This window comes from Alligator mississippiensis, chromosome 1 (assembly GCF_030867095.1).
Source record: "Alligator mississippiensis isolate rAllMis1 chromosome 1, rAllMis1, whole genome shotgun sequence".
NCBI lineage: Eukaryota > Metazoa > Chordata > Crocodylia > Alligatoridae > Alligator > Alligator mississippiensis.
In genome coordinates, this window is record NC_081824.1 from 125761883 (window position 1) to 125774812 (window position 12930).

Consider the following 12930-nt stretch of genomic DNA (forward strand, 5'->3'; position numbering starts at 1 on the left):
GTGGCAGATGAAGCATATAATGGATTCAGTGAACCCCATTACACACAACTCTATTAAAATACGACAATTAAATTAACTAAGTCAAATGATACAAGGTAGAAATTAAGACCTGAGGCAGTGGACAGGCCTGACATTGGATTTGCTGAGTCCTGTTACACACAGACTTAATTAAATGAGGAAAAAAAAGAATAAAATTGGTGGAATGTCTTCGAAGATGAAACTCTACAGGTCCACACTGACTTGTTTTAGGAACTATGAAAACAGATAAACACTACTCTAGTTAATCTGTGCAAAAAGTATATAAGCCCTAACATTAGGTTTCTAAGATAAATTTGGGCTTGTATTTATGTTACGTGAAATAAGTTGCAGTAATGTTTTTTCAAAACTCACACCCACAGTGCAGTACCTTGTATTCCTTCTTCCATGCTTCAAAGAGCTCCAGAAATGTGTTGCCCTCTTCAGTTAGTTTAGCATCCAGACGGTGAGCTTTGGCAAAAGAGAGTATGGCTTTCAAGGCACGCTCTGTCTCACTTGCTGCCCAAAGTCCTCGGCTTGTAGTGGGTAAACGATCATCAACAAGCCCTTCTTCATCTTCTATCATCTCCTCAAAAATAGCCATCTGACCTTTCACACTTAAATATACCAAAATACACCAAGCGTCACTGATTTCTGACCTCCACGTCCACAGCTGCATTTTGATTTTCTTTTGTAGCATATTACTGTTTGCTATTGAGGGGGAGGGTGTGGAGAAGGGAGGAGAGAAGGGAAAAGGAAAGGAGGGAAAAAACCCCACACATGATGGCACAATAGCAGACCAAGAAACTGGCTTTATCAAGTAGGTAAAATAAAAATGATCCTATCACATGGATTTAAGTGTCTTGTTTTTTTTTAATTAAAGCTTACTCTCATGTTTAGAACACGTTCATAATTTAACAAGCAAAAAAAAAAAAAAAAGATTTTTGTTTCTTTTATGCCTCTTTCAATTGCTTTCAAAGCATACTGATGATAACCACAGTATGATAAGATACCAGTGATGTAAATTCTGTGTAGAGATTCCTAGGCCCCATCTACACATTATACTTACACCATGAGTAACCACACCTTAAGCAGTCACCCGGCCACACATTCAATCAATTAATGGCATGATAAAAATAGGAATAAGCTACAAAGTTATTCCATAAAATATTATTCCATATCTTATGGAATAACTTTTGTAGCTGGTTCGTACCACGCCATTAACTCAGGGGTGTGTAACTGATTGTATCCGGCCCGCAGATAAGTTTTGCGCAGACATCTCCGGGCAGCTGTTGGCAGTGGGGGAGAGGCACCATGTGGCCTGGGGGCTGGAGCCTGCACAGCAGCAGATTTAACCCATGTGCAGCCACGGGGAGCCAGAGCCTGAGCTGGGTATGTGGGGGAGCTACTGTGGCACATGCTGCCGGAACACATGTACTGCATGACAAGGGCACTGGGTGCCGAGCTGCAGTGGCTGTTGGGGTGCTTTGAGCCAGAGGTGGTGGCTGGGTTGGTGCAGAAGGTAGAGCAGCTGCTGGAACTGCTGGAGGCACTGGTGGGCCTACCCAATCCTGAGCCAGAGACTCAGTCTGGTGGCTGCTTGAACCTAGCTGGGGCATCTGCTGTGGGTGGCATGGAGCCTGCATGGGAGGGGTGCAGCCTCTGGCTGTGAGATGAGTGGGTTCCCATGGAATGGCTTGCATGTCGGGCAGCTTGTGCACCCTCCAGCCACCCTGTGGCCCACCCCCGAAGCCCGCCTAGCTAGGGGACAGGGCCAATGCATGGCCTGGGTGAAACTCATGGGCACTAGGACTAAGCAAAAGTCACTGAAGACCCACTAGTACCCAGCACCTTCTCTGCAAGGTTGGGGGGAATGCAGGGAGCCCTCAACTACAGCTCCAAGAAGCTGTGCAGCTGGTGTCCAGAGGGCCAGCCCTGGTACCCAAGGAGGACAGCACGGGCTTGGTAGGCAAGCATGCTGATGCCTGTGCTGTTGGGCAAGGCTGGCAGCCAGGGCATGGGGAGCCTGGCCAGGCCCAGGGAAGGGATAGCAGTGCCTGGCTGGGTCATGGGGAGGACCTCAAGCTCCCACTCCTGCTTTTACTCTTGCGCCAGACCTTACTTGGCTGCAGGGAGCTCGTGTGTGCATGTGTTTCTAGTCCTCAACAGCTTACCAAAACTCGTTAAGTAGCACTGCAGCCCAAATAACTGCCCAACCCTGCATTAAGTGAGAGTGTGGCCATAGGCCCCTGGGGCTGGGAACCACATCAGCGGATCAGAGCTAGCAGCTGGGGGGGCATGTGCACCCTCAACCCTAAGAGCTCCCACCACAGGGGGAGACTAGGATTGGGTTCCCCTAACACTGGCAAGAAGGTGTGGTGGGATCTGATTCTCAATTCCACAATAATGCCTTCTGCCACACACGTGGCACAGCAGGAGGTACGACTGTGTGGATCACACATTAGATCCCATCACACCTTTACCTGAATGTGTAGAGGGGCCCTTATATGCTCAGTAGTAGCCTTAAAAGTAATACATTTTTGAGTGCTTCATTAGAATTCAAGACTTACTAGCGTTAAAAAAAAAAGCAAAAATGGTGCAGTGGAATCTTTGCTTAGAACTGATACCTGATCAAAAGAATCCTTTCACAATCAAGCAGCTCTCGGTTCCCTCCTCTATCACATTGATACTGAAGTGGGCATTAGGATTTAGGAGTGAGTCTACATCCCATTAACTGTTAATGGGAATTCTTTTCCTTACTCAGGTACTTTTGAAAATTCCTCACCAGCCCTAAACTCTCAGTATTCTCCCCTCTCTAGCTGTTAATTTATGGTCTGACAGAACATTTAGATGAAATTAAAATGAGCAAACAGCCATGTTGTTGGAGGATCAGTTATCTGCATGCATGCAATCAATCATTTGCATACAGACTGTGTAGGTGAACATAGCTATCAAATTGACACATGAAGTCTGGAAACACTTTAAAGTCTTTTTCCCTGTATAATTTCAGATTGTACCCCATAAGGGAAAAACAAAATAATGTATTTGTTCATTTTACAAGTCCCCCCCAAAATGCAACATACATGCAAGAGTAACACTATTTATAAAAATTATACTTAACCTCTTTGCAAAAATAAAATGAATGATTACCTCTAGAGAAAGGTTAGATAACTCAGGACAATTTATATTTTAAATTTCTTGTACTACAGAAAAAGCAGCAAAACTACTTACGTATGAGAGAACAGCTTTGACTCATAGTCTGTGAACAACTCATCAGCCTTACAGAAGACACAGCTGGAATGCAAGATGTTTTAAGGAGAAGCTTAGAACTTCAACCAGTCAACAAGGAATTCCTATAATTATTTTCATTCTGATTAATGAAAGCACAGATGACAATTTTATATAAAGCTTATTACATTTTTCACATATTCAATGACAAAATAAATGTGAATAACTGATATCCCTTTTTAATAAAATAATTTTGGATTCTAAATGTATAAACTGGGTTCCTGAAGGTAAAAAGGGTCAATTGACATGACTCTAATTGAATTATAGGTTCTTCCATATTTAAATTCCCTTCTCATCCCAAATAAGGGATGGAGATTTATCAAGACACCTCCTACTCAAGATTTTTTTTTTTTTTTTTTTTTTTTTTTTACATACTTGTTGAGAGGAAGTCTAACAGGCCGCAAATGGCAGATAGTGGCAGCCTCAATAACTTCCTTTGAAGGGGGGCCTTCTAGGTTTTTGACAGCTTCTCTTACAAGCTTTTGGAACTTCTTCACTTCTTCTAGCTGAGTTGTGAGCAGGTATTGAAGGCCTCTACAATCACGGAACCTGATAAACAACAACAGCAACAAAAAAAACAGCTAACTCAGTCTAATTCAGTAGTTTCACAGAGAAATGAAGCAAACTACAAACCCAAGTAAAGCCCAAACCTGCAAACACTATCAAATGTAACACCTACTTTTACAAAGATTCCACCCAGTGAAGTCATTAAGATAAGACTATAAATCCAAGATTTTCATGTTTCCAATATACAGAACTATCTTTGAAGACTAAAATAAAGTGGTTTAAAGGGGAAATGACACAGGGTTTTGGAAATAACAACAATCTGTAAAATCATATTCACTGATACATCTCTGGCTATGACTAGTGCTAGACAAATATTATTGAAAGGTAAAAGCAGGCCTTTACTAAACATCAACTGTTGAGTACGTGTCCAAAGCCTGATCTTACTTCCCAGCAAGTAGAAGCTATGATAGCTTAGTCATCAACAGAAGAGGGATAAAAGTTATCATAGTTTAACTTACATTTACACTGGGGAAAAAAAAAAAAAACGTACACAGGCAATGACTGTAGAACAGCTGGTACATAACAATATTCTATCCCCTTTTGCTCTGTGGTAAACTGTTCACATGTTTACACACTGTGGTCAATACTGCCTGAAACCAATTAAGATTTGATTTGTGTTTATTGACCAAGACGTCCCAGATCTGTTGGTCTCAATCCAGTGCCCAGTGGACATGCATAGCTATCAAAAACACACCATATTTATCACTTGAGTTGTAACAGGTAAAGCTTTACAAGGGTATGAAGCGAAGGTCTACTTTCCCAAAGCTAAATCATTGCTCTTGATCAGCTCTCAAGCATGCTGCCAGTGGGGCATACAGAAACCTTGCACTGCTGATGCCTTTTCTGTAGCTATTCTTGGGGCACAGTGCTTTGGATACCAGGACACTCAGCAATTTGGCACCTTTCCAAGCACTTTAAGTTACTTCCCCACCCAAGAAAACTTTTCTATCCCTAAGAAAAAGCCAGAAAAAAAATCTTATGAAGCAACATCATGAGGCTACCAGTTTAAAAGATCAAGTTAAAAACACATATTTAGTTTGGAATTTCCTGACAAATTCAATGCTCATTCAAGAACATTTATGTTACCAACTGGATATTTTGGAAACACCTGAGCAGCATTCAAATTGAGCTAATGATGTAACCTCAACTGCCAAATATTCCAAATTTAAGAAAGAGATCCTCCTATGCATCTTCCATAAAGTCAGTTCATTACTCATACTTTTGCCTCTGCATTTCTAATGAAAATATTTAGTTCTTAAAATATTTTTCATTGAACAGGGTGAAGTATTTTACAAAGGATGTATCATTATCCCATTTTACAGATGCATTAAACTGAGCCTGAGAGATTAAATGACTTGTCCAAAGTCTCAAAGCCTGTCAAAGGTAGACTGTTCTCTCAGAAGTACCACAGGCAGTGGTAAGTCTGCACCTGTACATACACAACTCTAACCCAACTTTTCCTTCTATCCATGTTCAACAGCAGCAAAAAGAAGTATCAGACTCAAATGTCAGCTTCTGATAGAGCTGAGTCTTCCCTGAGTGGAATTCCATAAGACAGAAGTCCTATCTGTGCCTTCTCAGCATAACTCCAGGTTTAAAGAAGGAAAGAAAGTAAAATCCTATATTTCTTTATATCCCTTCAATGAAATTACATATGTACTAAAAAATTAAGCACATGCTTAATGTTTTATCAGAGGGAAAGCACTCAGTATCTATCAGGATCACGCTCTATTAATAAATTACTCTGGATAAACAGACACTGGTTCTCTGCTGTATGTGAAGAATCACAGTAATGGAAGGCTAGAAAGTCAAAGGGTCACCTAGTCCAAGTCCCTGCTCAAAGGCAAGGTTAAGTATACCTAAAACTATCCAGGAACAGATGTCTGTCATCTTACAGTGAAAGGGATTCCACAAACCCCTTAGGAGATGGCCTGTTCAGTTGTCAGCCAGTTAAATAGTTTCTAAGTTTTTCTTGGTATCTAATCTAAAAACATCCTTGTTACAAAATTAAGCTTTTATAAGGACTGTAGGGTAAATTGGTATTCTTCCATTGAGCATTGCACACTTAGTATTTTTACACGCAGACATTCAGATTTGCCAGCTTTATATAGATGCCATGCTCCTGAAACTGAACTAAGGTTATTCCCAAGGATACTGAACATTAGACAGTCAGCTACAGTCCACGCTACAGAATACATTTGCTCCACAGGTTGAAATTAGTACAGAAGCAGCACTCTTGGGGTCTCAGGACTGTTGGTGTTTGAGGAAAGGATATAATGTGAAGGGAGTGACAGGTAGTAATTTCAAAAGAATTAAAAGTGGTACTGATGGATTCTAGTCGGAAACCTATCCATAACCCTGTGCTTAAAAAAATTCACATCATGAATGGGAAGCAGCAGGATTGGAAATGGGTGGACCACAACAGGGGGTCCAAAAATAGTAAGAATGAATTCCTAGAGCAAGCAAATGTACTGTAATTAACATTTAATTATTTGCTCACACGTTGCATGAACATGGAAAATTATAAAAATACAGTAGACAACACAAAGAAGAACATTTTAATGAATGCCTGTCTAGGTGCAAACTGAAGTTCTCTCTCTTTTGAAGTTTTATATTTAGTTTCTCCTTTTAAAAATGCATATTTTAAAACTTAATTATAGCCCAGATGTTCTGAAGCACAAGCGCCTAGCATTTAATTGCATCTGTTAGCACAAACTGATTAGAAAACTCAAGCAGACTTAAGTGTATTAATTATGCTATTTTGTAGTTATTCTCTTACTTGTCTGCCATGGAGAGTTTATTCGTTTGCTGTTTGTAGTTGCTGGTTATCTCATTTTGCACACGCTGAACAAGCTCCTCATCAATGGCATATTGTATTGCTGTCTGGATCGCATCCAACCACCAAGGCGAACCAGAATGTATCTGTACACAAGAGAGTAAACTGATCCATGAATACTCAACAAGTACTTTGCTCACTATGGCAGGAGCCTTGACTGCTCTCTGGACCATACTCTTAGCCCAGATTTGTAAATTTTACTGAAAGTAACTAAAAGATGAAGACATGGTTGGGAAGTATCCCTCTCACATTTCAATTAAATATGTGACTAGTGAGTATTTCCCAGTAAGTTTCCAATTACTTGCATACTCTTCACTTCCCCCTTAGACATACCTAGACTGTCTATGCAAGAAAAGAATAAAGGTTTGTAGAATGTGCAAATGTTTGTAGAATGTGCAAATTGAAAAGTTTGAAAGCTTCCTTCTTTGCTGAATAATCCCCTTTTCTCCTCTCCTTGGGCACAGGCTAATGGTAGAAAGAGAGAAGAATAAAGGGCTTTTAAAGGAAAGAAACAAGTCTCTCTTAAAAATTAACAAGAAAAATAGCAAAGACTAAAGTATGCTTGAAAATTTAAAAGAGGATGGAAGTAAATGGAAAAAATAAGTGTATTATGTGCTGTTATTTCATCTTCCATTTTCTTACTAATTATATAAAAATGTAGCCTAATCAGCATTTCAGCTCAAGCAGTTATTAATCCATTATTCTTTTATATCTTCCTGCAGCAGCTAATCTAACAGAGTGTATTAAAGTTATTGAGCTATTCTAGTCTAGAAGAACAGTTGCTTAGGAAATAAATGAGGCCCCATCTGGTACAGAACTTTTTTAATATAACAGTAGTATCTTCAAGGTCAGTATAATATTGATTCTTATCTTAAATTTCAAGAGGTGAGAGTATAGGTATTAGGAATATGAAAGGTTAAAAGTTTAAACGATAAGTATATTTATACTGGTAATGCATTACCGGTTAACGTTTAGTGCAGGGCAGAGTACAGAGGGGAAGGGAAGCAGTGCAGTACCTCAAACAGGAAATCGGCAGGGCAGGCAGGAGGGAGAGAGGAGCGAGAAGGAAGGGGGGGAACTAGTACCCATAGCCTATGAGGTTAAAGAGGAAAACAGCAGGCAGCCTGATTCATAGATTCATAGATGTTAGGGTCGGAAGGGACCTCAATAGATCATCAAGTCCGACCCCCTACATAAGCAGGAAAGAGTGCTGGGTCTAGATGACCCCAGCTAGATACTCGTCTAACCTCCTCTTGAAGACCCCCAGGGTAGGGGAGAGCACCACCTCCCTTGGGAGCCCGTTCCAGACCTTGGCCACTCGAACTGTGAAGAAGTTCTTCCTAATGTCCAGTCTAAATCTGCTCTCTGCTAGCTTGTGGCCATTGTTTCTTGTAACCCCCGGGGGCGCCTTGGTGAATAAATCCTCACCAATTCCCTTCTGTGCCCCCGTGATGAACTTATAGGCAGCCACAAGGTCGCCTCTCAACCTTCTCTTGCGGAGGCTGAAAAGGTCCAGTTTCTCTAGTCTCTCCTCGTAGGGCTTGGTCTGCAGGCCCTTGACCATACGAGTTGCCCTTCGCTGTACCCTCTCCAGGTTATCCGCATCCTTCTTGAAGTGTGGCGCCCAGAATTGCACGCAGTACTCCAACTGCGGTCTGACCAACGCCCTATAGAGGGGAAGTATCACCTCCCTGGACCTATTTGTCATGCATCTGCTGATGCACGATAAAGTGCCATTGGCTTTTCTGATGGCTTCGTCACACTGCCGGCTCATGTTCAACTTGGAGTCCGCTAGGACTCCAAGATCCCTTTCCACCTCTGTGCCACCCAGCAGGTCATTCCCTAGGCTGTAGGTGTGCTGGACATTTCTCCTCCCTAGGTGCAGCACTTTGCATTTCTCCTTGTTGAACTGCATCCTGTTGTTTTCTGCCCACTTGTCCAGCCTATCCAGGTCTGCCTGCAGCTGTTCCCTGCCCTCCGGCATGTCCACTTCTCCCCATAGCTTTGTGTCATCTGCAAACTTGGACAGAGTACATTTCACTCCCACATCCAAGTCGCTGATGAAGACATTAAAGAGTATCGGTCCAAGGACCGAACCCTGCGGGACCCCACTGCCCACACCCTTCCAGGTCGAGACCGACCCATCTACCACGACTCTTTGGGTGCGACCCTCTAGCCAATTCGCCACCCACCGGACTGTGCAATCATCCACATCACAGCCTCTTAATTTGTTCACCAGTATGGGGTGGGATACCGTATTGAAGGCCTTCCTGAAGTCCAAGTATACGACATCCACCCCTCCTCCTGTGTCCAGGCGTTTCGTAACCTGGTCATAGAAAGAGACTAGGTTGGTCAGGCACGATCTGCCCGCCACAAACCCATGCTGGTTTCCCCTCAGCATAATTTGTCCTGCCGGGCTCTCACAAATGTGAGCCTTGATAATTTTTTCAAATACTTTACCAAGGATGGAGGTGAGACTGACCGGCCTATAGTTGCCCGGGTCCTCCTTCCTCCCCTTTTTGAAAATGGGAACCACGTTAGCCCTTTTCCAGTCCTCCGGGACTTGGCCCGTGCGCCACGAGCGTTCGAATATTCCCGCCAGTGGCTCTGCAATGACGTCGGCCAGTGCCTTCAGCACCCTCGGATGGAGCCCATCCGGGCCTGCCGACTTAAAGGCATCCAGTTCTTCCAAGTGACTCTGCACCACCTCAGGATCTACGCATGGAAGTCTGGCGCCTTGCTGCTGCCTCTCTACAACCCCAGTGAGAGACTTGTCGTGCCCCTCGCTTAGGAACACTGATGACTGTCAATTAAGCAATTAGCTGCTTGCTCACTGGTGCTCAGAAGCCAGATGGAAGGAGGCAACAGGCTACTTAAAGTTTAAACCTGTCCCCAACCTGCACTGCCTGCATTGCATGTTTCCCCAGTCCCAGCTTGCTGGAAAAGCCCCTTGCCTACTACTACAGCAACCCGGCTTCCTGTGGGCTATGTTGTCTGGCAGGGCTTACTGCTGCTCCGGTAAAAGGCCCTGGGGAGCAGTTCCCAGCAGCAGCTGTGTCCAGCCAGGTTTGTGTGTGGCCCCTGGCTCCGCACAGTGCTCCAAGCAGGTAGCTGCAGCCCATCCCCTGTGCCAGGGTGGGGTGGGGCAGGGCAGACACTGGCCTGGGACTCCACACCCCCAGGCTGGAACTAGGTATGTGTTATCGGTTAACCGTTTAACCAACATAAAGGAGGTAATTTTTTCAAAAATATTTACATCCCAGCTACTTTTTTTTTTTTTTTTAAATAACAACTGTCTCACTATTACCTTGCATTTTCCCCCATGTGTCTGCTATATCCACCTGTTTTATTATGCACATGTGTGCGCAGAACTCAGTACAGTGGAGTCCACATTCTGACTGGGTTTCTTATTCCTGAGTGCCCTAAGTACCTGAAATTATCTATTTAATGCTTTACATTGAGGACACCCAGGTTAAGACACCCAACTGTGCTAGGTACCAAATGCACAGGTGACGATAAAGGAGATTTATATAAATAATTAGTAAACCAAAATTACAGGCTAGCTATATGAGAGAGACCCACCTTTCTCTGGAGCTCCCGAATGGTCTGCAGAACTGGCTGCAACGCCTGATGAGCTTCTGCAACTTCTGCATTGGATTTACTCATATAATGTTGTCTAAGTTGTTTAGCCTGTAAGTAAATAAGAGGGCAGATTCTGCTTTAGTTTTTTATATTTATGTAAAATAATTAAATACATAAAAGCTCTCAATTACTGTACTGCATTTGTTCAAGAATGTGGTTGATTATCCATGGTGTGTATGTACTTTCCTTCACCTGTATCCAAATGTAATATTTTTTCCCTTAAGTTCTTGGTAAGTTCACACAGTTCAATAGTTATTACAATACAAGCTGAGAGGCATATTGTTGTGATAAACTAAAAACACAGAAGAGACTAATGATTTCCACAAATATAACATCTAGATATATCTAGTATATTACCAAAATAATTTTACCTGAACACACAAAAAGTAAAAAACCCTTTTTTCTGTACTCTTTAAAAATTATTCACTAGCTACATAGCTACTATTGAGTCTGAGAATAACAAATAATTTTATACTTCACCAAAATACTTACTTCAGCACAAAAGTGAATTAAGGATGTAGAAGGGTTTACATGTGAATATCCTGACTTTTCAGGTATATGGAATAATGACTTTTTTTCTTAAAGGTAATACTTCTGTGAGTGAAAATTCACTGTGGCAAGTGGCAGTATGGAAATGTTATGGTTATCAGTTTATATAATTAGGTATGTCAATCTTCATCATGTCTCCAGTCCACCCATTCTATATGGTCTGTTCCCAATATTTTGCACAGGCCACTGCTTCTGGTGTTGGTGTTGCCAAATCTTTTGGGGTGCACTGGTGCTACAGGGCATATTGGGAGATGATTCATGGTTTGCTTCTTCTGCCAGTCACATTTGTTGGTTGCATAGAAGCTCCTTGATTTCACGAGAAAGTTGCATTTGCTAAGACCCACTCTCAATGTATGTCAATGGTCGATTAACATATAAAGTAATTCTCAAACATATTTTCCACATGCACGTGGGAAATAAAAAAGATGTACCTCCTCACAATATTGTGTGTGGTTTGTCTCCTATTTATCTTTGCTATCTGCATTTTGCAGTTAAGACTTGCTCTACTTTATTCTGGCTGTTCTGAAAAAGTATTGTTATAGGTATGAGTGGAGCTTAATCACCATAGAGAAGCTCAAGGATCCTTGGATGACCTCTTTGATCAGGAAAAAACACCTTAGTTTCCACAGAAAAGATTCCATTCCTTTTCCTTGTGTGTCTACATGTACAAAACTTTTGTGAGCCCATGTTCACTTCAACAGATACTGTGAAAGGACAGCATAGAGCAGACCAGTCACAGTTTCAGTTTAATAGTTTCTAGGGTCGGAAGGGGCCTGAACAGATCATCAAGTCTGACCCCCTGCCCTGGGCAGGAATGAGTTCTGGGATCAAAATACCCCAGCCAGACATCTATCCAACTTCCTCTTGAAGACCCCCAAGGTAGGGGAGAGTACCACCTCCCTTGGGAGCCCATTCCAGAGCCTGGCAGCCCTAACCGTAAAGTAATGCCTCCTGATATCGAGCCTGAACCTGCTCTCAATCAATTTATGGCCATTATTCCTTGTTATCCCAGGTGGTGCGCAGGGGAACACAGCCTCACCTATTTTCCGCTGGTCCCCCCGGTGAGTTTATAGACGGCCATCTGATCCCCTCTCAGTCTTCTCTTGTGGAGGCTGAATAGATTCAGGCCCTTTAGTCTATCTTTGTAGGGCCTGGCCTGCTGCCCCTTGACCGTGTGAGTGGCCCTCCTCTGGACCCTATCAATGCTAGCCACATCCTTCCTGAACTACGGCACCCAGAACTAGACAGTACTCCAACTGCGGCCTGACCAGCACCACATAGAGGGGAAGGATCACCTCCCTGGACCTGCTTGTGATGCATCTTTAGATGCACGACAGGGTGTGCCTTACTGACTGCTTCCTTGCATTGGCGGCTCATGTCCATCCTGGAGTCAACAATGACTCCAAGATCCCTTTCCACCACTGTGTTACTGAGAAGGGTGTTCCCCAGCCTATAGATATGTTGCAGGTTTCTTCTCCCTAGATGCAGCACCTTGCACTTTTCTGCACTGAATTCCATCCTATTCTCATCTGCCCATCTCTGTAACCTGTCTAGATCTAGCTGGATTCTGTCCATCCCCTCCAGTGTGCCCACCTTGCCCCACATATTTGTGTCATCAGCGAATTTGGACAGTGCTTTCCACGCCCATCTCCAAGTCGCTGATAAAGATATGAATAGCACAGGCCTGAGGACTGAGCCCTGGGGAAATCCACTGCCCACATCCCTCCGGGTCGAAAACAACCCATCTACCACCACTCTCTGGGTGCGACCATTGAACCAATTTGCCACCAGACTAAATGGCCTATAGTTACCCAGGTCCTCCTTTCTCCCCTTCTTGTAACTGGCCCTTTTCATCCTCTGGGACCTGGCCAGAGCACCATGAGCACTCATACAGCTGTGCCAGGGGCCCTGCTATGACCTCTGCCAATTCCCTCAGTACCCTCGGATGAAGAGCATTCGGACTGGCTGATACACGTCCAGCCCCTCCAAGAGTTCCCTAACTAAAGCGTCCCTGACCCTAGGCATGGTGTTAT

General features: G+C 43.2%; 1 protein-coding gene across 4 annotated transcripts in view; it reads right to left on the minus strand.

Moving 5' to 3' along the window:
* SHPRH (SNF2 histone linker PHD RING helicase) overlaps positions 1–12930 on the minus strand; it is a 119032-nt gene that overhangs the window by 41690 nt on the left and 64412 nt on the right. For 2 of the 4 annotated variants that reach the window (XM_059713794.1, XM_059713796.1), the window contains 6 exons: positions 10289–10396; positions 8961–9032; positions 6650–6792; positions 3679–3852; positions 3247–3309; positions 407–632 (listed from right to left, as the gene is read on the minus strand). In XM_059713794.1, the coding sequence (XP_059569777.1) occupies positions 407–632; positions 3247–3309; positions 3679–3852; positions 6650–6792; positions 8961–9032; positions 10289–10396 (786 nt within the window). The remainder of the gene's footprint in view (positions 1–406; positions 633–3246; positions 3310–3678; positions 3853–6649; positions 6793–8960; positions 9033–10288; positions 10397–12930) is intronic. The other 2 variants (XM_019488366.2, XM_006260724.4) reach the window with 1 other exon arrangement.